The following is a 27,436-nucleotide window of genomic DNA, read 5'->3' on the forward strand; positions in this document are numbered from 1 at the left end:
GTGCACAATAGCTGTGAACATGTTGGAATCATTAATGCTTTTGGCTGATGTGGAGATAAAATGTCTGAACATCAAATTCTCCCAGGTAAGTATGTGGAAAGTTTAATTTCTCTGTGAAGTGATCCATTGCTGTGATAATATTTGGGTATTTGGAATTTCAAACTGAACCAGATGTACTATAGTCAACATCTATGACACAACTGCAAGAACACACTGGTGACAGATGGCATATAAAATATGTTGAAACAGATTTTATGTATTTGTTTATCGTATTGCATTAAATACTCAAACACCAATTCAACAAAATTATGGAAAAGAAGAATCATTCTTGCTTTTATTGCATTGTGGTGGAGGTAGGGGATTCATTACATGTACACAAGTCAGAACTCATCTGAGACATGCTCGTTGGATAGACCCTGTAATATGCATAATTTATAAACAAAACTTTGATGTGGCATTTCTATTCTTTTGATTATACTGCTACTGAGGACGTTATATTGTTATGTACATTTATGTGACATTTCTAGAAACTGACAATAATTATGTCCATTCAAATAATACAGAAATAATCACCATTCATAATATATAAAATGGAAAGGATACATATCCTCTAAAACTAATCATAATAGGCATCTATAGTTTTGTAGAAGTGATGAGAATGGATGATTCTTTCCTTTTACAGAGACTACAGTATTAAACAAGACTTTATTATTTTGCATTACTTCTTGTTAGCCAATAATGAAATTGACTTGATTTGAATTGTTGAACCTGTCCTGCTGAAGTACTTGAAATGTTCACACGAAATTATCACTGTACTCCCTTTAGATAAATAGGGATTTATATACTGAATACATTTGTGAAACAGGTTTTTCTTCTTGGGTTCTAGTATCTAAGAGCCTACTGACATATGTGAAATATCAGAAAACTTACCCAGTCATTTTGCTTTAAACAGAATGTGGATAAAAGTCTACAGTGGGCCCTAAGGACGTTTCAAGATAATAATCCATACAGATACTCAACCCAGTGTTTTCAAACATTGTCTGTTGATACTCACAAATTAAAAAATTCAACGCTGGTATATGACCAACTCTTTGCCACAGGTAATCAAAGCCTTTGGAATCTCAAAATAATTCTAAAATGATAAGTTCTAGTCACAGTCCACCCTGTCTTCAGTTCTCCCACATCAGAGGGCATCATTGATACAGTTTCAGACATGGAGGAGGATGCGAGCTCTGCTGATGCTGTCCCATCATCGAATGGAACTTTCTCCTTTCAGTTCATACTGTCCTTTCGGCTGCTACGATCACCTGGGTTATTGGATTCCTGGTTTTTCCAGTGCAAACTTACATGTTTGGAGGTGTCATTCATCGGCATCACATTCATGAGAGCCTGGCTCTGGCAACAGCAGCACAAACAGGACTGAAAGACATACAGATAATTAACATACTAGCTTTCTACGTGTCCTGTGAGCAGATGCATTGATGGTCAATCACTGAGATAAAAGGCACAGTACAATGTCATATTATTGTGTACATTTTGAGGAACATACCATAATAAAGGCAACATACCATAATAATGTAATGTAGGGTTGGTGTCTGGGTGACCTGAAGTGGACAGCTCATTGCACACCAGAATTGTTAAGGTCATTGGATGAGAGTGAGAATGGGGCAGGGGCTAAATGCCATGAGGAATCATTTGATAAGAGCTGCTGAAGCAATCATGGTCGCGAGAGGGAGACTGAAGTTCACGGCAGCAAAGGCCCAAGCTTTCCTGTTGGAGTCTGGAAACGGTGCTCCTCATCTCTCTGACTAGTCCTTCGAAAATGTATTCCACTCAGCAAGGGTTGAAGGACATGCATTTTAACTGATGCCTGAGCAGGTCAATCCCTACCACTTTCCCACCAGATAAAGCTAGTTAAAGCTTTCTGGACAGAGAGAAAGGACATCCGAAGCAGAGGGTTGTGTGTGAGTCAGAGGGCCTCCCCTCATGGGTCTGTTCCTGGGCCTGGTCAAGTTGGCCATTAATAGATCCAAAAGGCAGGCAGTAATGGTTGCCAAATGTCTGCCCCTCTGCTATGGCTACTTTCATGCCCAGGTGTCCTTGGAGAGAAAGCACACAGTATTCACCAATACTCCCAATCCTTTAGGCACAGCAGGGTTGGAGTGCTTTATCTTATCTTCAAACTCCACTTTGATTTCATCCCTCACTCTCTCCATCACCTTTAGTGGCAATGAATTAGCTTTGCCAGGCTTTGCATATAATTTGATTATTTGAAAACACGGGTGATTTAGTGATTAGATCAGATTCGATTACTTAGATTAGATTACTTACAGTGTGGAAACAGGCCCTTTGGCCCAACAAGTCCACACCAACCCGCCGAAGCAACCCACCCAGACCCATTCCCCTACATTTACCCTTCACCTAACACTACGGGCAATTTGGCATGGCCAATTCATCTAACCTGCACATTTTTGGACTGTGGGAGGAAACCGGAGCACCCGGAGGAAACCCACGCAGACACGGGGAGAATGTGCAAACGCCACACAGACAGTCACCTGAGGCGGGAATTGAACCCGGGTCTCTGGCGCTGTGAGGCAGCAGTGCTAACCACTTGCCACCATGATGTTGGACAATAGATGACCAGGACCATGAATGATTTGGTGGTAGGAATAAAATCTGTTCAGTTTTATGTATAATAATATTTTTAGATACAGAACTGAAGTAAAAAAAAGGACATCAAAAGATCTGTTATAATGCCAGGAGACCTGGAGTACCCTCCTGGACCTCCGAAGGATGTACGGGATTCCCATTTCATTTTTCCACGCTCCCAAACAGGAGACGATCAAAAGACAGTCTCTTAACCAAGCCTGCCACCAAAATGCACCAGCAGGAAGCCTCTGGGTTGTGAATATACTTTCCAATATTTCCAACTGGTTTGTTACCCATTCCAGTAAGGAAGCCAGTTAATACAATGTAAATGGGACTGAGGTGTTAACGCAGCCCTGGCCTCGTTTCTGGGACTGTGGGTGAGTTTCCACCTCATCCCGCTTTTGTATTTTCTCCGATGACCACTCCTGATATTTTGTGGCATTGCCATTTCTACCTGTACTGTTGCTGAATAAGGCCTAGTGTAGCTTGCAGCCTATCCCGTGAGTACTGGGAAAGGGTACCCCTTCAATGAGCATCTACAGAAAAGGCATTGTTCATAAATAACAAGAAGATTTATTACATGACAATAAACATGGTAATAAATAATAAAAAAAGGTGAGGCAATGACCTAGTGATATCATTGCTCGCTTATTAATCCAGAGGCCTGGGTAATATTCTGATGACCTATGTTCAAATCATGCCATGGCCAATGGTGGAATTTGAATTCAATAAAATAAATTCTGGTAGTAAGATGAATATTGATGATGAATCCATTATTGATGGGAAAAGCCCATCTGTACTTGAAGGAGGGTCTGGCCTGCATGTGACTCCATACCCATAGCAGTGTGGTTGCCTCTAAATTAGATGTCCTCATTCCAATTTTTAAAAAAATTGCTAAAAGTAGAACTACCTTTGATCGTGGATAATTACAAAGACCTCAGGGAGTTGGTACCTGTGCGCTCTGAAAGCTAGAGTAGAACTCCTTGTCACTCACAGGCTTCATGTAACCGGAGCAGAAAAGATGGAGCCAATGTAAGATGACCTTTAACCCTTTTAGGATCATAACTTTGGACAACACTAACTTCTCAACTGCCGAGAACCCAGCAAGAATAAAAACCAGGTGTTCATTGTCACCGAGGAAGCAATGGGCTGGTCAGCTCGACTGAGCAGTGGCAAATAGAATTTAATCCCAAAATGTGTGAACTGATGCATTTTGGGAGAACTAAAGGCGTGGGAATACACAAAGGGATCAGCGGAACCTTGCTGTTTGTGTCCATAGATCCCTGTGGGCAGCAGGACAGGTAGGTAAGATGGTTAAGAAAGCATGTGGGTTTTTGCCTTTATTAGTTGAGACATTAAAAACAAGCACAAGGAGGTGATGATGGAGTTGTAGGTGTTAGACAGGCTATAGGTGGAGCGATGTATCCATTTCCAGTGGCCACACTATAGGAAGCATGTGACTGTAGTAGAGAGGAGATTCACCAGGATGTTGAGCTATGAACAAAAACGGAATACTTTGGTGTTGTTTTCTTAGACCAGAGAAGGGTGAGAGAGGACCCGATTGAGATGTACAAAATTATGAGGGTCCTAGCTAGAATAGATAGGAAGAAATGTTTCCCTTTAGTGGTGAGGGCCAATAATCAAAGGGCTTGGATTTAAGATAAGGGGAAGGAGGTTTCGAGGGATTCTTTCACCCAGAGTATCTGGGTCTTATTGCCAGAAAGGCAATAGCGGTAGGAGCCCTCACATAATTAAGCAGTAATTAGATGAACATTTGAAACACCACAGCATATAAGGCCATAAGCTAACCAATGGAAAGTGGGATAAGAGTAGATAGGTCGTAGTCATAGAGATGTACAGCACAGAAACAGACCCTTTGGCCCAACTCGTCCGTCCGTGCCCACCAAGGCTGGCACAAAAACTGAGGGGTGTTTTCCCATGGTGTAAAACTCTCCATCTCACGCAAGGAATAATGGCTCAAGGTTGCATTTGTGCTGGTGGTGAAAAGTCCGTTTGTGGTAATCTTCCTGTTGCGTGAAGGCTTAAACATACCAAGAAGATAAACAGGAAGCAATTGTTTTGACAGTGTTGATGGTGGAGCTTCATGCCAAAATCATGGTTTCTACCCCATGGAGCTAGAAGCATTGATGCAGAGAATCAGAGATTTTTTTATGCTTTAATGTATAACGTTTGGGTTAGTTCTGGCTATTTGTGGCTGAGAGAGACTTTCAGGTTTATTTGAAGATGAGATATAGGTCTAGGATATTTATTTTTAATTCAATGTGAAGACACAAGTGCTGTTGTCTAATGGGGCACCTCTAGCTGTTCTGGAAAGGTAATAGCAGATCTTCATGAACAGCAGGAATCTGATATCCTTTGCGCCAATGGTTCATTTTTGTAAATGCTCTGAATATGGTACAATGCCGCAAACACGGAATTTGGGGAATTTCTCCTTTAATATGATATGCTCCATCAATAAATATGTGTTATCCTCTTCTTTTTCAATTAACTCTCACAGAATCACACATTGCAATTACACATATTGTAAATGAGATTCCTACCTGGAAGCAATTTTTAAATTTCTTGCTCACAAAGTACAGAGCGATGGGATTGATACAGGAGTTCAGAATTGCTAGATTGAGGCCAATAAAATCCAAGACAAGTATGAAACTGGGGAGAGGAACAAATGAATGTTGGTGTTAGGTTATTCTCACATTGTGATATTCTAACAGAAATTACATTAGAACAATACAGCGCAGAACAGGCCCTTTCTGCCCTCGGTGTTGCACCAACCTCTGAACTAATCTAAGCCCATCCCCCGACACTATCCCATCATCATCCATGTGCCTATCCAAGGATTATTTAAATGCCCCTAATGTGGTTGAGTTAGCTACATTGGCAGGCAGCACATTCCATGCCCTTACAGTACATTTATTTGCTTTGAGTGGCACTGAAACTAAAGATCAAAAGCATCAATTGAACATCTCATTCCATCAACTGGTATGTGACATCTGAAATTCTGTCCCTTTTGTTAGCAGACATGAGAAAAAAACGAGGCCCTGATGGAAGTGAGGACTGCAGATGCTGGAGATCAGAGTCTAGATTAGAGTGGTGCTGGAAAAGCACAGCAGGTCAGGCAGCATCCGAGGAGCAGGAAAATCGACATTTCCTGGGTTCCTGATGAAGGGCTTTTGCCCGAAACGTTGATTCTCCTGCTCCTCGGATGCTGCCTGACCTGCTGTGCTTTTCCAGCATCACTCTAATCTTAGACCTCGGTCCTGATGAAGAGAGCCTGCCATTTAGTGTGATCCATCACACAATTTTCCCCATCAATGTACAGGAGAGAGAGACTTAAAATTCAGGAGATTAAATTAGTCATCTTGTACACTGTGCACATTAAGGCAATTTTATAAAACCAAGAGGAGTGTTTAAAACAATTCTCCAACCAATCAGAATAGCTCTTCTGCATGACACATTGGCTGAAGTTCCTAGCTTTCTTGTGTGGTTACTGGCCCTCTACAATATACATGGAAAATGCAGCTAGAAATTCTTTGCACCCAGATTTTCAGATTACCCTGGGCAGATGTTGATGAAGGGGCATGAAGGGATAGTCAAAGATAGGTAAGCAGGCTATCTGAAATACAAGGTATTTATTTTCTTTTCTACCAGGATAAAGCTGCACAAAAAACTAAGTGAGAAACAGACACATAAAGGCCTCTTGACCTCAGACTGCAAACTGTCAGCTGATATTGTCGGGTCCTATTTTAATGCCACGATTTGAATTTCAGGAGGAAAACAGTCACCTAAGGGGCAAATCAGGTAGTCCTGGTAATCGATGGCAGAACCATGAGAAAGTTTGCAGCGGTAAGTGCAGGAGGAGTTGTAACAGCGGTCTCCGAGTTGGGAGGGCTTGTGGGACCCAGAAGATCACTGCTCCACCTGGCCCTGTTAAAGGCACCTTTGTTCAAACTTAACCTCAATGGCCATGCTAGCTTTCCATCAGCATTGGGCAGAGGGGCAGTTCAGCACTGGATTGCGCTGGTCTTCAGAGTTCCATATGCCTTGTGAAATCTCAATTTGCAGAGTTCAACAGGAGCCTATTTTGCTGACAAAACCATTGGTGTTAAAATTGCACAGTCAGCAAAATTGAAATGGGAAAGTGGAAATGTAGAAATTAACCTCTCACCTGCTCTTTCCCACTAATCTTGAAGCATTACAAATTCTTCTGAAGATGTGAGCACAGTGTCATGCAAATTCTGTTTATGATGCAGGACATTAATGCCAATAACCTTACAGTTACAAGACCTGCTGGAAAAATTCAGCAGGTCGGGCAGCATCTGTGGAGAGAAAGCAGTGTTAACATTTCAGATCTCGAGAGACCCTTCTTAAGAACCGCTCTGGAGGAGGGTCACTGGACCGGAAACATTAACTCTGATTTTTCTCCATAAATGCTATCAGACCTGCTGAGTTTTTTCCAACACTTTGGTTTTGTTTCTGATTTGCAACATCCGCAGTTCATTTTTTTTTTTGTTTACCTTGAAATTACCCTCTTCGATACCGAGAGAGAGATTGAAGCCTTGCAGTTACGTAGTGCCTTTCATGACTTCAGAATGTTCCAGAATGTTTTACGGTTGGTGTAGATTCTTTGAGCTGCAGTCATAGATTTTAAGCAGGCAGCGTTGTTGCCAATTTGTGCATGACGTATGGTAATGTGATTACCATCAGGCTTTTGTGGTAACAATAAGTGAATGGTAGTGATTTTTGAGCAGATTTGTAGCTCAGGTTGATGATAAGTCTGTAAGTTAGCTCGCTGAGCTGGAAGGTTTGTCTTCAAACGTTTCATCATCATGACTAGGTAACATCATCAGTGAGAGTCTGGTGAAGCGCTGGTGGTATGGTCCACCTTTCTATTTATAGCTCTTGGTTACTTAAGATGTGGATGTCATTTCCGGTTTTTTTTTCAAGGGAAGGTAGATAGGATCTAAATCGACGTGTTTACTGATGGAGTTCTGGTTAGAATGCCGTGCCTCTAAGAATTCTCATGCATGTTTTTGTTTCGCCTGTCCTAGGATGTGTGTGTGTTTTCCCAGTCAAAGTGGTGTCCTTCTCTGCCTGTATGTATAGAAACTAGTGATAGTGGGTCATGTCTTTTGGTGGCCAGTTGGTGTTCATGTATCCTGGTGGCTAGTGAATGTATCAGGTCCTTCCATTGTTAAAGCATGAATTGGTCTGCAACTTTAGATATTCGTGCATGCAGTGAAATGTGGAAATCTGGAAATTATAGCCAGTTTGCCCTTGATTTCCCACAAACTTCACCACATGGAACTTCACAAAGAGATTTGGCGTGTAAATGCATGCAAGGACATGTGTTGTGGTATTAACCCATTAATTGCCCATTAAACATGCCAGAAAAATTTAAGGCTAGTACATTCAAGTGGAAGTGTAACGATCTTTGTTTAATGGGGAATAGGTAATTTCAGGAGAAAGTGAGGACTGCAGATGCTGGAGATCAGAGCTGAATATGTGTTGCTGGAAAAGCGCAGCAGGTCAGGCAGCATCCAAGGAGCAGGAGAATCGACATTTCGGGCATGAGCCCTTCTTCAGGAATGTGGAGGAGGAAAGGGGCTGAGAGATAAATTCAAGGTGGGGGCAGGGCTGGGGGGAAGGTAGGTGGGATGGCCATAGGTGCATGCAGGTGGGAAGTGATTGTGGTAGTCAGTAGTGTGGATAAGTGGGAAGGAATTTAGACAGGGAGGTCAGGTCAAGAGGGCAGTGCCAAATCAGAGGGCTAGATCTGGGATGAGGTGGGGGTGAGGTGTTATGGAAATTGGTGACGCCAATGTTGATGCCGTGTAGTTGTAGGGTCCCGAGGCGGAAGATGAGGCCTTCTTCCTCCAGTTGCGGGGTGGCTTTGATTTGGTAGTGGAGGAGGGCCAGGATTTGCATGTCCTTGGGGGAGTGTGAGGGGGAATTGGTTGGGTCACAGGGCAGCGGGGTTGTTTGGTGTGTGCAGGCCAGAGATGTTCCCTGAACCACTCTGAGCATTGTCACTCGGTCTCCCCGATGTAGAGGAGACCACATCGAGAGCAACAGATGCAGTAAATAAGGTGGGTGGATGTGCAGGAAAATCTCTGCCAGATTTGAAATGTTCCTTTAGGGCCTTGGATGGAGGTGAGGGGGCAGGTGTGGGTGTACGTTTTGCACCGCGTGTGGACACAGGGAAAGGTGCTGAGTATAGAGGGTAGGTTGGAGGGGAGCATGGACCTAATGAGGGAGTCACGGAGGGAATGATGGAGAGGGAGGGGGTGGGTGGGGATCGAGGGCGATGGTGTGGGAAATGGAGGAGATACATTGGAGGGCATTGTTGATCATGTGGGAAGAGAAATTGCAGTCCTTGAATTAGGAGGACATCTGGGGTGTCCTGGATTGGAATTGCTCCCCCGGGAGCAGATGTGGTGGAGGCGAGGATTTGGGAGTAAGGGATTGTGGTTTTTATGGGGGAGGGGGAGATGCAGCCAAGGTAGTTGTGGGAGTCGGTGGGTTTGAAATAGATGCCCCGTGTTGAGTCAGTTACTGGAGTGGTCGAGGAAGGGGAGGGAGGTGTCGGAGATGGTCCGACATGAACTTGAGGTCGGGGTGGGAGGTGTTGATGAAGTTGATGAACTATTCAGTCTCCTCGTGGGTACACAAGATGGCGCCAATACAGTCATCAATGTAGCAGAGGAAAAGGAGGGCGATGGTGTCCTTGTAGCTGCAGAAGAAGGACTCTTCCAGGTATGCTACAAAGAGGCAGGCCGAGCTGGTGCCTCATACCCGTGCCCATGGCTGTAGGAAGTGGGAGGATTCGAAGGAGAAGTTGTTGAGGGTGGGGACCATTTCTGCCAATCAAATGAGAATGTCAGAGGAGGGGGACTTCAAATATTCTCAAGAAATGAGTTCAAATCCTACTGCAGCAGTTGGAAGCATTTAAATTTTAATATTTCTGGAATAAAATAAAACTAGTCTCAGTAAAGATTACCATCAAAATCCTGGATTGTCATGGAATACCACCTAGTTTATGGAGTTCTTTTGGGATGGAACCCTACATCCTCACTCACTGTACACTTCTATGGGACTGCTTGGAGTTGGACTAGTCCATATTCAAGAACTCAGCAGCCAATGTAAACGAGTAAGCCACTAACATTACTTCATCAGTAAGTGCATAGAAGACTGCATACCGAAGAAGTTAATCTGAATTTTCCCCAGAGGGAAACCATGGATGAACTGGGAATCCACTCCCTACTGAAGTCCAGGTCTTAGGCATTCAAGTTGGATGATCCTGACCTATACAGGAAATCTTCATAAGGCCATCAGAGACACCAAGAGCAATACCAAACTAAGCCTGAGACCTAGACTAACCACACAGATACCTGTTGTTTGTGGTATAATTGGCTACAAAGCATAGTCGAGCAGAGTTGTGGTCAACAGGGCATCCATACCTGATGAGCTCAATGTGTTCTGCACTTGTTTTGAACGGCAGGTCAGTGAAACAATGTCACCTGACCTGACAACTGTGGGTGCACCTGTACCCACAGTCACTGCCACAGACGTTAGATTGGCTTTCTTGAGAGTGAACCTATGGAAAACGACTGGCGTGGATGGAGTCCCTGGCCTTGCACTCGGATCCTGTGTGGACCAGCTGGTGGGACTATTTGCTGCCATCTTTACTTACTCCTTACTCCAATCGGAGGTTCCCACCTGCATCAAGAAGACCACCATTGTCACAGTGCCAAAGAAAAGCCATGCACTGTGTACCTCAATGAGTACTGCCCAGTGGTTCTGACCTCCATCATTATGAAGAGCTTTGACAGGTTCGTCATGACTCATATCAACTCCAGCCTACCAGATTGCCTTGATCCCTTGCAATCAGCCTACAGTCACATCAGCTCCACGGCAGATACCATCTCCCTGGCCCTATACTCAACCCTGAAACATCTGGATAGCAAGGATACCTCCATCAGGCTCCTACTCATTGACTACAACTCTGCCTTCAGCACCATAATTCCAAACAAACTAATCTCCAGATAGGTCTCAGCTTCCCCCCCCCTCTGTCACCTGGTTCTCGACTCTCTGACCCATAGACTCATGGTACCAGCTTGAACACAGGCAAAGAAGCCTCTTACTGATGAACACTTATTGTCTTCCGTCAGTAATAGAAGCAGCCTTCTTCATGTTGACCAACACCCTGGATGAAGCACTGAGATTATGAAGAGCACAGAATGTAATTGGTGTGGGGAGGGGTGGGGGGGAGCATCATCCATTTTAGCCAGAAGTGTTAGGCCTCCTCCTGAAGTCCCCTCTATCGCAGATGCAAATATTGAGGCAATTAAATTTGCCTAACTTGATATCAGGAAATGGCAGGTTACACTGGACAAACCAAAAGTTATGAGTCCTGACAACATCTTGGCTGTAGTGCAGAAGACGCGTAGTCCAGTAATATGTGTACCCCATTTCAGCACAGCTTTAACACAGGCTTTTATTGTGCAGGTATGTCCTGTCCACAAAAAGCAGGACAAATCCTATTACTGGAGGAGAATGTGAGGACTGCAGATGCTGGAGATCAGAGCTGAAAATGTGTTGCTGGAAAAGCGCAGCAGGTCAGGCAGCATCCAAGGAGCAGGAGAATCGACGTTTCGGGCATAAGCCCTTCTTCAGGAATCATTCCTGAAGAAAGGCTTATGCCCGAAATGTCGATTCTCCTGTTCCTTGGATGCTGCCTGACCTGCTGCGCTTTTACAGCAACACATTTTCAGCCCAAATCCTATTACTGCCCTAACAGTCTACTCTGACTCATCAGCAAAGTGATGGAAAGTGTTGCCAATAGTGCTGTCACGGGATATGTATTCACCAATAACTTAGTTACCAAAACTCCAGCAGACCTGGCAGCATCTGTGAACAGAAAGCAAAGTTACCGTTTCAGATCCAGTAACCCTACTTCAGAACATTCCAAAGAAGGGTCACAAAACTTGAAATGTTAAGTCAACTTTCTCTCCACAGATGCTTCTAGACATTTGAGTTTTTCTAGCAATTTCTGTTTTTGTTTCTGATTCCAGCACCAGCAGCTCTTTGTCATTTTTAATTTGTTACCGATATTCAGTTTTGGATCCGCCAGACCAGTTGCTGTAGAACTCATCACAGCACGGACCCTAAGAGTTGGATTCGAGCAGTGAGGTGAGAATTAAGTGCAGTTGACATCACCGCAGAAGTTGACCAAGTGTAGCATCATGGTACCCCTGTAAAATTGAAGTCAATGGGATTGGGGAGTAACTCTCCAATAGTTGGTCATGCTACATAGCTCAAAGGAAGATACCAGTCAGGAGATGAGGGGAAAACTTCTGCAGTTTACTTGAGATCTCTGGATGGGTTACTTGTTCAAGGGCACCCAGTCCCTGATTGAGGAATCTGGCACTGGGAGGTGGGACACCAACAACCAATCCCCCATCCCTCCAGAACTTGCCTCTGACCACCCTCCACCTCCCACCCACAGGAACCCCCTAATTCAAAACCCCGGCTGCCATCACTAAGCTGATGGCAGAGACTCCATGATGATCCTTCTCTGCCCCTTCTGTGCAGCTGTAACACTTTATTCTGCATTCTGTTCGATTACTCTTGTGTACTTACGTAAAGTATGATATGTCTGCTTAGCACGCAAAACAATATTTCTCACTGTATCTCAGTATGTGACGATAATGAATCAAATCTTGGGTAGGTATCTATAGAGCAGCAGCACTATTTCCTTCTTGGAATACTGTACAACCTGTCTGCGTAACTGAAAGATTATCCAGCCTCTGTCAAGCCTCCCTGGTGTTCAAATCTCAAAGAAGAGTTATTGACTACTTCCCTGGAGACAAACACGAGTTTCTGAAGAGATTGCTGATGACATGTGTGAGGATAATGATATTCAGGAAACCATGATGTGGAGGAGCCGGTGTTGGACTGCAGTGGACACAGTTACAAATCACACAACACCAGGTTATAATCCAACAGGTTTACTTGGAAGCACTAGCTTTCGGAGCACCGCTCTTTCATTGGGTAGCTGTGAGCAGGATCATAAGACACAGAACTTATAGCAAAAGATGAGTGCCATACAACTGAATTCTGAGGCATATGATCCTGCTCCGCGGTTATCTGATGAAGGAGCAGCGCTCCGAAAGCTAGTGCTTCCAAATACACCTGTTGGACTGTAACCTGGGTTTGTGTGATTTGTAATTATATTCAGCAAAAGCCACTTGACACCCCCACCTCCCTCCAACCCTAGCTGTGATGGAGGAAGGAATTGGAACACGGTTTCAGTGCCTGGATAGATCGAGAGCTGCCAGCCAGGAATTCCAAAACGACAATGGTCCGCCAAGCCTACACGATGAAGAAGTGGGAACTGGAGCAGGAAGTGCAGAGAGGAGGAGGAGGAGTATAATACAGCGGTGGAACCTGGCATGTCCCAGTTCATGTGTGGCTCACTTAGAAAGAAACACAGCAATCATTGGGAACACAAATTCTGAATCTGCTGGGTTCCCCTGATCTTCAGCACAAAGTGGTGCCACAATTGATAATCTATTCTTAACTCTTGTCTTCACAAACAGAAGATGACTTTGCAGGTGGCAGATAAAATGGGCATTATGGGAAAATGGAGCAATCAAACAGATTTTAGTCTGTTTATTATCAACACAATGCTAATTGGTGCAGCGACTGCAGAAGCTCAGGTTTGTAGTGCCACATCAGTGTAAGATAACAGAACAGTAACTGGAATAGATGACCATGGATGTAGGCTTGCTCGCTGAGCTGGAAGGTTCATTTTCAGACGTTTCGTCACCATACTAGGTAACATCATCAGTGAGCCTCCGGATGATACCGAGTATGGTGACGAAACATCTGAAAAGAAACCTTCCAGCTCAGCGAGCAGAGCTACATCCAGAACCTCAACCTGAGCTATAAACTTTCTCAAAACTCACTAATAGATAATTATATTGCAGGGTGGAGTCAAAACCCTAAATACCAGCTCACCTAAATCGACATTACAGTATAGCAGAATGGATCGTTGGCAAAGAGAATAAACTAGTCAGGAATATAAAAAGACTATAAAAAGCCAAGAAGGCAATTAAAAATAACTAGATTATCCTCAGTGTAGAGCAAATAATTTTACATCAAACAAACAACACTTGGTCATGCTACATAGCTCGAAGGAAGATGCCAGTCAGGAGATGAAGGGAAAACGTCTGCAGTTTACTTGAGGTCTCTCCATAGGTTACTTGGTCGAGGGCGTTTGGTTCCTAGTTGAGAAATCTGGTATTGGGAGGTGGGACGAGTGGGACACCAACAACCAATTCCCCCGTCCCTCCAGAACTTGCCTCTGACCACCCTCCACCTCCCACCCACAGGAACCCCTACTTTCAAAACCCCAGCTGCCATCACTCAGCTGATTGCAGTCAGAGTTTGTGTTCTGTGTATCCTGTATCCTGTGGTGACGTAGTTTTCCTGTGAACACCTTTCAATCACATGAACGCCAGCATCTTACCTTCTGTTGGTGATGGAATGACAGCATTGCAAAGCTGCAGCATTGCAAACCCTTCATTGGAACGCTGGAACAGCTCATCTTTTGTTTGGCATGCTGTATTTCTAGCATCTTATTTTTAAACTTTTAATTTTTTTCTTCACACATTCAGTCTCTGTAATGCACAGGTCTCTTAATGATGGACCTAGCCCCAATATAGTTTCAGGCATGTGGCCGTCCTGTCGCTATGGGCTTCTAACGCATTCAACCCCATCTGGAAGGGATGTCTCAATATTTATACCTCAGCTACTCCAAATGGAGGTTTTTACGATGATAGCTCGGAACTCCTGAAAAACGACAGGTGCTGTTAGCCCTTATCTGAGAACGTGTATTTTAATAAAGACAAAATAACTGCAGATGGAAATTCAACGAGTGCTTGGCAAAAGTTTGTGTGTGGAGCCGATGGGATGTAATAGCTAAAGGTGTCAAAAAAACTTTAAATGGGGAGAGAGCGACTTGAGATAGTGAGGGGCTGACAAATTCCCTACTCAACAGCAAGCCATCCTCTGCAGAGTCTGTTCGAAATACATTTCACGCACATTTTGGGCTGAATCTTATGGTTTCGAGGCTAAGTTACAGGTCACATCAAGTTTGTCGGAGGGATTTGAACGAGTTTTCTCTCTGAATCTTACCAAACTCGCATCCCTCTGGCTTGTACCAAGTCTGATGTTCACCCTATGTCACCAGGCACCACGTGCCATTCACCAGGTATTCCAGAATTGACTGGCATCCTTGGCACCTGTGTACCATTGTGTAACCGGGCAATCACTTCTATTCTGGGTCAGTCATGCATGGATTCTGACGTTTGTCCCAAACATGGCGGACAGGGGTAAGTTGGTGCATGTAAGGACCTTGAGCTCCTGCTGGACAGGGTGACACAGATGTGGGACTCACTGCTCCCCTGGAGCCTGCAGTGGGGGCTAGTCACCAGACCATGCCAGCTTGGCCAAAGATTGCCAACTGTGTTCAAGCAGTCCCAGCCTTCTGGAGAAATACACAGCTATCCAAGATCAATGACCCTCCCCAGTCTCCCACAATCCTCTCTCCAATACCTCATGCTCACTCTGCCTCTGCTCCTGTACCCACCTCCCACCAAGGCTCACTCTCCACCACTTTCGCTACTGTCTGCAACATCTTCCCCTCTCACAGTCACCCAACCCCTGACGCCACTAATACTGCTTGCTCTCTGTGCTGTCGAAACACTTGCTAAGGACACTTCCCCACCTACACCAACAGAAATGGTGCTGGGAATTCCTGGGATCTGCTCAAAGCAGGCCACGGTGTTAAAATTCAGCCCTTCAGTTCCACAATCTGATGAGTTGAAGAGACTTTTGTTTGTCGTTTCACAGGACGTGGGGGTCACGAGCTAGACTAGTAACTGTTGCTTATCCCTAATTGCCCTTAACTAAGTGGTAGCAAGCTGCCTTCTTGAGTTGCTGCTGTCCATGAGATGGAGTTATGTCCACAGTGACATTAGGGAGGGCGTTCCAGCGATAACAAAAGGATAATGATATCGTTCCAAATCCAATAGAGTGTAGTTTGGAGAGAAACCTGCAGCTGATATTTCCAAGCAGCTGTTACCTCGTCCTTTTCATAGAATTCCTACAGTGTAGATGCAGGCCATTCAGCCCATCTGGTCCACGCCAGCCCCTCCAAAGAGCATCCCACCCAGAGTTACTTGTCGCAGAATGGTGTGCTACTGTGTGCCCGTCTCACATGCATCCCAGATCTCCTGTGTCCTATCAGACTCCTGATCACTGCTGCATGAGAGCTCACAAATTATCCGCAAGCTGCTGTATACACAAGGAATATCGAGCAATCATTCACAACTGCCTTCAAAATCTGAGCCAATGATGTTAATCTGAGATGTGGGTTTGTGGATAAGGATTGGCCAGGACACCAGCCATAACTCCTGTCTTCTGAGAGGAATTCACGTTTCATCCGACAGGTGACGCTTCCAACACTGCAGGAGTCTGTCGGCACTATGGTGGAGTGTGAACCGAGATTGTATGCTCAGATCCCTAAAGAAGGCCTTGAACCCACATTATTCTGATAACCACCTGTTTGAAGGAGCAGCGTTCTGAAAGGTAGCGCTTTCAAACAAACCTGTTGGACTACAACGTGGTGTTGTGTTATTTTTAACTTTGTTCTGACAACGTGATTGTAAAATACATTCATTGTGAGTACATTTTGAAATGAATTTTTTTGGGACATTCTGAGGGCGTAAAAGGTGCTGTACAATTGAGAGTTTCCCAGTCTGGAAATACATATTAACTGCTTATTTCGTATAGATAATTTTTAAAATACAATTTAATAATTATACGAGTCGTGATAGTGGGAGATAGACTTTCGGTTGAGCTTATTAATCTTTCCTGTGAGTATCTCCCCAAAGTGAATTCAAGGTTAATGTAAAGTGAATATCATTTATCAATCTTACTTACTTCAGGAAATCGCATTTGTTGGAGCGATTTTCATTGTAATGAGTTTTCTTTAAAAGCTTGCTAAGGTGGAGAGGGAACCAACACAGAGCAAAAAGCACAACTAGAAACAAAACAGTTTTGGCTACCTCTCTGCGCTGTAAAAAAATACAAAAAGTAAGCTTTAGTTCAAATAGTCTTAGCCAGTTACAGAGAGTATCAAGCAAAGCTCACATTCTTTCACACGCGTTGGTAAATCGAGGGCCAATGACAATCCTTGGATCTATTTATCGAACAATTAGGTGTAACAAAATAACATAATGTATGCTGGTGAAAGGGAGTTGTTTAAATAGAGAGTAATGATTAGATTCCCTACAGTGTGGAAACAGGCCCTTCAGCCCAACCAGTCCATATTAACCCAAGCACGGCCAATTCACCTCACCTGCACATCTTTTGGACTGTGGGAGGAAACCCACGCAGACGCAGGGAGAATGTGCAAACTCCACACAGACAGTCACCCGAGGCTGGAATTGAAGCTGGTGCTGTGAGGCAGCAATGCTAACCACTGTGCCACCATACTGCCCCACTAATTGATTTTAATTGCTATAGCATCAAGTGTAAAAATGTGTGATTAAATAAAATTTCAACGCAGCGAGAGCAGAGGAGGCTGGGATCCTTTTCAACCAACAGTCTTTCATCTACCAGCTCAGGAAGGATCACGGAGAAAGATCAGGGGGTAGACTGTTTAAGAGAACAAGAGGGTTTGAAGAAGCAATAGGCTAAAATAGTAATGAAAGAGACAGGGAATACCAAAAACAAAATCTGGTTTCTTCAATTAAATCAAATTCAGTGACAGCAGCAATGAAGATTAAAATGAAGGAGAGTGAGTCTATTACATTTTATTTTGAAACCTTTTTTATTTCTTAGAAAGTAATTAATTTTCTGAAAAAAAAAAATCATTGTCCACCACTAAAAGTCCAGGTGGAAAGTTAAGAGCTGATTTAGTTCTCTGAGTTTGGAGAATTTATGCTACATTAAGAAGTTCCAGACCTACTCGTTTCATGTCTGGCTCCCCATAGAAAGTCCTGGGTTGGTGAACCAAGCTTTTGATTTTTAAGAAAATGGAATTATTAATGGTGCAATTTGTCTCATTAGGCTATTCATTTGTTCACAACAGTGTCACTCACAAACCTGTATGGATATGATGCAAAAGGTACACAAGTTATACACAAACTGATGAGCACTTGGGTTAATTATACATTTAGTCTCGAGAGCACATAAAAACACCCTTCAGTCCACTGAGTCTGCACCGGATAAAAACGGACACCTAACTATTTTAATCTCATTTTCTGACTCTTGGCCCATAGCATTGCAAATATCTTGACATTTTGTAACTGCGATATGTTCACATTTGCACACAGCTTCTCTGCAGCATTAAACTATAGTTAAAAATAAGACTTACCCGTTTCAAGTGCTCACTCAAGGCAATCCTCAAACTCTTGTTCCTCTTGCTTAACATCTCACTGGTCATTCGTGCATAGAAGAAAGCAGTGCAGACAAGGGGCATGCAGAAATAAAACCCAAACATCCACCAATCCTTCACATTCATGTAGAACTGAAAGAAAACATTTTGTGTCCTGTGAGACAGAAGCCGGCCAGACAAGACGTTCATAGCAAGAGCATCTTTGATATTTTCTTTTAATATTGGAAAATTTAGCTGAAAGACCAAGGGCCACAGTGCAGGACTCAGTACGTGTTTGGAAAGACTAATGGGATATTTTCAAGTTGACTGCAATGCCAGTACAGCCTTGACAAAGCAAGAACTTTCTCTTTAATCTGGCTAGATTTCTTAGGTTGGAGATACTTAAACAAATTAGCAGCCTGGTCATCCTTTCTCTTAAATTCTTCTGCAAGGGTAATATTGAATACCTGGTGCCTACAGATTCCTGGATTTGAGAAGATTTGTAGCTCAGGTTGAGGTTCTGGATGTAAGTTAACTCGCTGAGCTGGAAGGTTTGTTTTCAGATGTTTCGTCGCTATACTAGGTAACATCATCAGTGAGCCTCTGGACAAAGCACTGGTGGTATGGCCCGCTTTCTATTTATGTTTTTAGGTTTCCGTGAGTTGGTGATGTCATTTCTTGTTTTTTTTTCAGAGGGTGATAAATGGGGTCCAAGTCAATGTGTTTGTTGATGGAGTTCTGGTTGGAATGTCATGCTTCTAGGAATTCTCGTGCATGTCTCTATTTGACTTGTCCTAGGATGGATATGTTGTCCCAGTCGAAGTGGTGTCCTTCCTCATCTGTATTTAAGGATACCAGTGAGAGGGGGTCATGTCTTTTTGTGGCTCGTTGATGTTCATGCATTGTGGTGGCTAGTTTTCTGCCTGTTTGCCCAATGTAGTGTTTGTCACAGTCCTTGCATGGTATTTTGTAAATAGCATTAGTTTTGCTTGTTGTCTATATGGGGTCTTTCAAGTTCATTAGCTGCTGTTTTCGTGTGTTGGTGGGTTTGTGGGCTACCATGATACCAAGGGGTCTGAGTAGCCCAGCAGTCATTTCTGAGATGTCTTTGATGTAGGGGAGAGTGGCTAGGGTTTCTGGACATGTTTTGTCTGCTTGTTTGGGTTTGTTGCTGAGAAATCGGCGGACTGTGTTCATTGGGTTCCCATTCTTTTTGAATACACTGTGTAGGTGATTTTCCTCTGCTCTGTGTAGTTTCTCTGTGCTGCAGTGTGCGGTGGCTCATTGAAATAATGTTCTGATGCAGCTTCGTTTGTGGGTGTTTGGATGTTTGCTTCTGTAGTTAAATATTGGGTCTGTATGTGTTGTTTTCCTGTAGACGCTGGTTTGAAGTTCCCCATTGGCTGTTCGCTCTACTGCGACATCTAGGAATGGCAGTTTGTTGTTGTTTTCTTCCTCTTTAGTGAATTTTATGCCAGTAAAGGGATTATTGATGGTCTTGAAGGTTTCCTCTAATTTGTTTCGTTTACTGAAGACAAAGGTGTCATCCACATAGCGGATGGGTTGGATGGTTGGCATGGCTGTTTGTTCGAGTCTCTGCATTACTGCCTCTGCTAAGAACCCTGATATCAGAGACCCCATGGGCGTTCCATTGGTTTGTCTGTAGGTTTTGTTGTTGAAGGTGAAGTGGGTGGTAAGGCATAAGTCCACTAGCTTGACGACATTGTCCTTGCTGATGAAGTTGGTGGTGTTTGGTGTATGTGTGTTTGGGTCTTCTAATAGTGTTTCCTTGGCTAGGTTGATGTTGATGGGTGTGAACAGGGCTGTTCTGTCAAAGGAAACCATTATTTCATCCTCTTCTATCTTGGTGTCTTTGACGGTCTTCAGGAATTCCTGGGTGGAGTGGATGGAATGGTGGGAGTTTTCTACTAAGTTTTTTAATCTTTGGTGGAGCTCCTTGGCTAATCTGTACATTGGCATCATGGTAACCCAAAAATCCACCAACACACTAAAACAGCAGCTAATGAACTTGAAAGACCCTACACAGACAACAAGCAAAATTAATGTCATTTACAAAATACCTTGCAAGAACTGTAACAGGCAGAAAACTAGCCACCAGGATACATGAACATCAACTAGCCACCAAAAGACACGATCCACTCTCACTAGTATCCTCACACACAGATGAGGAAGGACACCATTTTGCCTGGAACAACACATCCATCCTAGGGCAAGCCAAACACAGATTAGCATGAGAATTCCTAGACATGTGGCATTCCAACCGGAACTCTATCAACAAACACATCGACTTGGACCCCATTTACCGCCCTCTGAGAAAAAGAACAGGACATGACATCACCACAGGAAGTGACATCACCAACCCAAGGAACCCGAAACACATAAACAGAAAGCGGGTCACTAACAGCAGTGTTTCACCGGAGGCTCACTGATGATGTTACCTAGCATGGTGATGAAACCGGCTGAAAATGAACCAGTGAGCAAACATACATCCTGATTCCTGGTCATTTTTTTAGATTACATTACAGTGTGGAAACAGGCCCTTCGGCCCAACAAGTCCACACCGACCCGCCGAAGCACAACCCACCCAGACCCCTACATTTATCCCTTACCTAACACTACGGGCAATTTAGCCTGGCCTATTCACCTGACCTGCATATCTTTGGACTGTGGGAGGAAACCGGAGCACCCGGAGGAAACCCACGCAGACACGGGGAGAAGGTGCAAATTCCACACAGTCAGTCGCCTGAGGCGGGAATTGAACCCGGGTCTCCGGCGCTGTGAGGCAGCAGTGCTAACCACTGTGCCACCGTGCCGCCCATTTATAGCATACTTCTATCTGGAGATGCCCCCAAGGAGCAGAGAGTCACATCCTGAAATTTAAGACAACCTTTTATACTTTCAGTTTCTGATTGAACTGTGATTTATCTCTGAACAACAAATATTAAAGAATATACACTTAATGGTAAGGTCCTGGAGAATGTTGCTGAACAAAGAGACCTTGGAGTGCAGGTTCAAAATTCCTTGAAAGTGGAGTCACAGGTAGATAGGATAGTGAAGAAGGCATTTGGTATTCTTTCTTTTATTGGTCACAGTATTGAGTACAGGAGTTGGGAGGTCATGTTGCGGCTGTACAGGACATTGGTTAGGCCACTGTTGGAATATTGCGTGCAATTCTGGCCTCCTTCCTCTTGGAAGGATGTTGTGAAACCTGAAAGGGTTCAGAAAAGATTTACAAGGATGTTGCCAGGGTTGGAGGATTTGAACTACAGGGAGAGGCTGAATAGGCTGGGGCTGTTTTCCCTGGAGCATCGGAGGCTGAGAGGTGACCTTGCACAAGTTTATAAAATCATGAAGAGCATGGATAGGGTAAATAGGCAAAGTCTTTTCCCTGGGGTGGGGGAGTCCAGAACTGGAGCGTGTAGGTTTAGGATTAGTGGTGCTGGAAGAGCGTAGGTTTAGGGTGAGCGGGGAAAGATATAAAAAGGGGCAACTTTTTCATGCAGAGGGTGATGAGTGTATGGAATGAGCTGCCAGAGGAAATGGTGGAGGCTGGTACAATTACAACATTTAAAAGGCATTTGGATGGGTATATGAATAGGAAGGGTTTGGAGGGATATGGGCTGGGTGCTGGCAGGTGGGACTAGATTGGGTTGGGATATCTGATCGGCATGGATGGGTTGGACCGAAGGGTCGATTTCCGTGCTGTACATCTCTATGACTCTATGACTGCTGATGTTGGGAATGAGAAAAAAAAGCAGAAATCACTGGAAAAACTCAGCTGGTCTGGCAGCATCTGTGGAGACAAAGCAGGGTTTCTGAAGAAGGACCCGACCTGTTAACTCTGTCTCCACAGATTCTGCCAAACTGGCTGAGCTTTTTCAGCAATTTCTGCTTTTGTTTGTGATTTGTCTCTGTTTGTTTTAGATTTCACATTCCGAAAGTTCAACTGTTTCTCAGCAAGCATGGCGGTTATATCTGTTGATTAAATCTTGTTTACAAAGTATGTACCAATAATTTTCTTCTGTCTTAACAGTTACTTCCTTCCCAGTTTTGGACTTTTGCCCTTGGATCAATATGGAAGGGGAGATTTCCCCACTGTGCTGGACCCAGGTCCAATGAAGGGTATATGTGAAGTCTACCATGATGTATTCGGTCTACATGCTTTCCAACACATTGCAGTTACATTTCATTGTTACCTTGACTGTAGTTAGAAAGGAAAAAAAGGACTCACATTTATCAAGTGCCCTGAAAAGACACAGTCCTATTTAATCACCACCTCTGTCAACCTTCCTACTTGTCACACTGATTGTTTGATATTCTGTGTGAATACAAATTCTCTTCACTAAGTATTCGGAATACCAAAGGCTTGGCTTTCAATCCCCACTGTAAACTCTGTCTTCTAGCCACTGCCTTCATGTCTCGCCCAACTGTCTGAGATCGAACCAAACCACGTGCAAACTCATCATTGTGTTTGAGATCGAGTTGAACCTTTGACAGTGCATCTGCTACATCACCGCGACTGACTAAACTATTACCTCAGCTCATTTGCTGTTGAAACACTCATCCATGCCTTTGTGATCTCTCGACTTAACCATCTCAATGGTGTCATAGCCTGCCTTCCATCTGCTCTTAATTACAAACTCATCCAACTCTCTGTTGCTTACATCCCAAAATGTAACAGATTCTGTTCATCATTTCTGTGCTGGATAGCGTCCTGGTCTACCAAGACCGAAACTTTAAAATTCTCATCTTGTTCTCAGATCTCTCCTTGCCTGATCTTATCTCTGCAACTTCTTCCACCTTCTGAAATCTCAGTGCTCGCCCAATCCTGGTCTCTTGAGAATCTATAATTTGAATAACTTTAGCACTGACAGCTGTGCCTTGGCCCTAACCTCGAATCATAGAAGCCCGACAGTGTGGAAAGAGGCCATTCGGCCCATCAAGTCCATACTGATCCACCCCACCCCAAAAGAATATTCTTGTATTTTCCCATAGCTAATCCACTTAGCCTGCATATCCCTGGACACTATGGGCAATTTAGCATGGGCAATCCATCTAACCTGCACATCTTTGAAGTGTGGGAGGAAACCGGAGTACCTGGACATGGGGAAGAGAGTTCAAGCTCCACACAGACAATCGCCCGAAGTTTAGAATTGAACTTGGGTCCCTGGCACTATGAGTCAGCAATGCTAACTACTATGCCACCATTCTGCCCAACCTCTAGCATCACCTCACTGAACTGCCCCAGCTTTTTAGTCTTGTTCCTTGGAAACCACCTCTTTGACCAAGTTTTTGGCTATCTGTCTTAAAATCTCCTCACTGGCCTTCGTCTTCCATTTTGTTTCATACCAAAACATCTTGTGATGCTGTAGCATATCAAAAGCATTATGGAAATGCAAGTTGTTGTTGTTGTAAATTTGTTATATTTTGCCCTTGATGGCCTTAGGATATGGCAAAGCACTAAACAGCCAGAAAGTGTTTGTAAAGCGTTGTCCGTGTTGTAATGGAATAAGTAGCTACTGTTAAGCCACTGAAATAACTAAACATGTAGGAAGTGACTGGTTAAAGGCAACTACAGAGTCCAGAGTGCGGTGCTGGAAAAGCACAGCAGGTCAGGCAGCATCCAAGGAGCAGAGGAATCGACGTTTCGGGCAAGAGCCTTTCCTAATGAAGGGTGCTCCAGCACCCCACTCACGACGCTGATCTGCGTTCCTCACTTTCTCCAAGGTAAATACAGGCCAACCCTCCAGGCAAGCAGTTACTGAAGAGCTTTAAAGGTGTGCTATTGTGTTTACTGGAAGTCAAACTTGACCAAGAGGGTGCAATGAACTTTAGTAATTTCCTTTTGTTACTTAAACATTTTTCTAATGTATTAATTCTCACTTTACAGCAATCAATACTGCTTCCAACTTTACATTACAGTGGTGCAACCATCCGAATCTCGTGTGGGTTACTCTGCATCTGAATGGGGACCCCACTGTCCTATAAAACCCAACCCATGAATATAATCATTCTCTTTACATTCCTTCACCAAAACAGCTATCTCTCTTTAAAAGATTTGAGCTCTTTATTTGGATCTGTTAAGCATTAAAATATCTTCTTTCTTTCCTGCCTCATGTGTTTCTCTTGATCTTGAGAATTGAAAAACGATGCTTGTGGACAAAATTATCCATGGAATGTATCCTGGAGGGAGGGTCCTGGTTAGCTTCGATAGGTCGCGTAGTTGTTCAGACTAAATCCCAACAGGATGGGTTCAATTCCTGTTCTGGCTGAGGCCACCTTGTGGGGTCCTTTCTCACCTTGTCCCCTGAATGTGGAAGGGAATGACCGCCACCGACAAAAACTGCTGAGGAACTTGCTCAGGTTGAAGCATCAGCAGGCAATGAGGGAAAGTCCTGCCTTCAAGCACAGCACATACAGAATGGAACAGATTCCAAACGGAACGTGCCTTAAAAAAAAATAAATTGCTTCAACACGGAATCCTGGGCTTATCCCAATGTTAAGGTTTTTGTCGGTGGCGGTCATTCCCTTCCACATTCAGGGGACAAGGTGAGAAAGGACCCCACAAGGTGGCCTCAGCCAGAACAGGAATTGAACCCATCCTGTTGGGATTTAGTCTGAACAACTACGCGACCTATCGAAGCTAACCAGGACCCTCCCTCCAGGATACATTCCATGGATAATTTTGTCCACAAGCATCGTTTTTCAATTCTCAAGATCAAGAGAAACACATGAGGCAGGAAAGAAAGAAGATATTTTAATGCTTAACAGATCCAAATAAAGAGCTCAAATCTTTTAAAGAGAGATAGCTGTTTTGGTGAAGGAATGTAAAGAGAATGATTATATTCATGGGTTGGGTTTTATAGGACAGTGGGGTCCCCATTCTGCTGGCTAATAATTCAGAGGCAGGGTAACCCACACGAGATTCGGATGGTTGCACCACTGTAATGTAAAGTTGGAAGCAGTATTGATTGCTGTAAAGTGAGAATTAATACATTAGAAAAATGTTTAAGTAACAAAAGGAAATTACTAAAGTTCATTGCACCCTCTTGGTCAAGTTTGACTTCCAGTAAACACAATAGCACACCTTTAAAGCTCTTCAGTAACTGCTTGCCTGGAGGGTTGGCCTGTATTTACCTTGGAGAAAGTGAGGAATGCAGATCAGCGTCGTGAGTGGGGTGCTGGAGCACCCTTCATTAGGAAAGGCTCTTGCCCGAAACGTCGATTCCTCTGCTCCTTGGATGCTGCCTGACCTGCTGTGCTTTTCCAGCACCGCACTCTGGACTCTGTAGTTGCCTTTAACCAGTCACTTCCTACATGTTTAGTTATTTCAGTGGCTTAACAGTAGCTACTTATTCCATTACAACACGGACAACGCTTTACAAACACTTTCTGGCTGTTTAGTGCTTTGCCATATCCTAAGGCCATCAAGGGCAAAATATAACAAATTTACAACAACAACAACTTGCATTTCCATAATGCTTTTGATATGCTACAGCATCACAAGATGTTTTGGTATGAAACAAAATGGAAGACGAAGGCCAGTGAGGAGATTTTAAGACAGATAGCCAAAAACTTGGTCAAAGAGGTGGTTTCCAAGGAACAAGACTAAAAAGCTGGGGCAGTTCAGTGAGGTGATGCTAGAGGTTGGGCAGAATGGTGGCATAGTAGTTAGCATTGCTGACTCATAGTGCCAGGGACCCAAGTTCAATTCTAAACTTCGGGCGATTGTCTGTGTGGAGCTTGAACTCTCTTCCCCATGTCCAGGTACTCCGGTTTCCTCCCACACTTCAAAGATGTGCAGGTTAGATGGATTGCCCATGCTAAATTGCCCATAGTGTCCAGGGATATGCAGGCTAAGTGGATTAGCTATGGGAAAATACAAGAATATTCTTTTGGGGTGGGGTGGATCAGTATGGACTTGATGGGCCGAATGGCCTCTTTCCACACTGTCGGGCTTCTATGATTCGAGGTTAGGGCCAAAGGCACAGCTGTCAGTGCTAAAGTTATTCAAATTATAGATTCTCAAGAGACCAGGATTGGGCGAGCACTGAGATTTCAGAAGGTGGAAGAAGTTGCAGAGATAAGATCAGGCAAGGAGAGATCTGAGAACAAGATGAGAATTTTAAAGTTTCGGTCTTGGTAGACCAAGACGCTATCCAGCACAGAAATGATGAACAGAATCTGTTACATTTTGGGATGTAAGCAACAGAGAGTTGGATGAGTTTGTAATTAAGAGCAGATGGAAGGCAGGCTATGACACCATTGAGATGGTTAAGTCGAGAGATCACAAAGGCATGGATGAGTGTTTCAACAGCAAATGAGCTGAGGTAATAGTTTAGTCAGTCGCGGTGATGTAGCAGATGCACTGTCAAAGGTTCAACTCGATCTCAAACACAATGATGAGTTTGCACGTGGTTTGGTTCGATCTCAGACAGTTGGGCGAGACATGAAGGCAGTGGCTAGAAGACAGAGTTTACAGTGGGGATTGAAAGCCAAGCCTTTGGTATTCCGAATACTTAGTGAAGAGAATTTGTATTCACACAGAATATCAAACAATCAGTGTGACAAGTAGGAAGGTTGACAGAGGTGGTGATTAAATAGGACTGTGTCTTTTCAGGGCACTTGATAAATGTGAGTCCTTTTTTTCCTTTCTAACTACAGTCAAGGTAACAATGAAATGTAACTGCAATGTGTTGGAAAGCATGTAGACCGAATACATCATGGTAGACTTCACATATACCCTTCATTGGACCTGGGTCCAGCACAGTGGGGAAATCTCCCCTTCCATATTGATCCAAGGGCAAAAGTCCAAAACTGGGAAGGAAGTAACTGTTAAGACAGAAGAAAATTATTGGTACATACTTTGTAAACAAGATTTAATCAACAGATATAACCGCCATGCTTGCTGAGAAACAGTTGAACTTTCGGAATGTGAAATCTAAAACAAACAGAGACAAATCACAAACAAAAGCAGAAATTGCTGAAAAAGCTCAGCCAGTTTGGCAGAATCTGTGGAGACAGAGTTAACAGGTCGGGTCCTTCTTCAGAAACCCTGCTTTGTCTCCACAGATGCTGCCAGACCAGCTGAGTTTTTCCAGTGATTTCTGCTTTTTTTTCTCATTCCCAACATCAGCAGTCATAGAGTCATAGAGATGTACAGCACGGAAATCGACCCTTCGGTCCAACCCATCCATGCCGATCAGATATCCCAACCCAATCTAGTCCCACCTGCCAGCACCCAGCCCATATCCCTCCAAACCCTTCCTATTCATATACCCATCCAAATGCCTTTTAAAT

General features: G+C 43.8%; 1 protein-coding gene across 1 annotated transcript; it reads right to left on the bottom strand.

The window, feature by feature from the left end:
• Positions 1-306: 306 nt before the first annotated feature.
• LOC122554415 (endothelin-1 receptor-like) lies at positions 307-18,660 on the bottom strand. Its single transcript, XM_043699411.1, has 4 exons — positions 18,116-18,660; positions 16,678-16,811; positions 5,211-5,319; positions 307-1,419 (listed from the first exon to the last, which is right to left on the bottom strand). Exons 1-4 carry the CDS (start codon positions 18,323-18,325, stop codon positions 1,273-1,275), a joined length of 600 nt encoding a protein of 199 aa, XP_043555346.1. The 5' UTR covers positions 18,326-18,660; the 3' UTR covers positions 307-1,272.
• Positions 18,661-27,436: the final 8,776 nt, after the last annotated feature.

The sequence above is a fragment of the Chiloscyllium plagiosum genome, chromosome 1, assembly GCF_004010195.1.
Source record: "Chiloscyllium plagiosum isolate BGI_BamShark_2017 chromosome 1, ASM401019v2, whole genome shotgun sequence".
NCBI lineage: Eukaryota > Metazoa > Chordata > Chondrichthyes > Orectolobiformes > Hemiscylliidae > Chiloscyllium > Chiloscyllium plagiosum.

Coding starts and splice junctions, on each gene's coding strand:
- LOC122554415 (XM_043699411.1), bottom strand. CDS start 18,325: ATGAACGTCTTGTCTGGCCGGCTTCTGTCTCACAGGACACAAAATGTT. Junction 5,320..16,677: donor AACAAATGCGATTTCCTGAA/GTAAGTAAGATT, acceptor TCCTCTCCCCAG/TTTCATACTTGTCTTGGATT. Junction 1,420..5,210: donor AATTTAAAAATTGCTTCCAG/GTAGGAATCTCA, acceptor TATGTCTTTCAG/TCCTGTTTGTGCTGCTGTTG.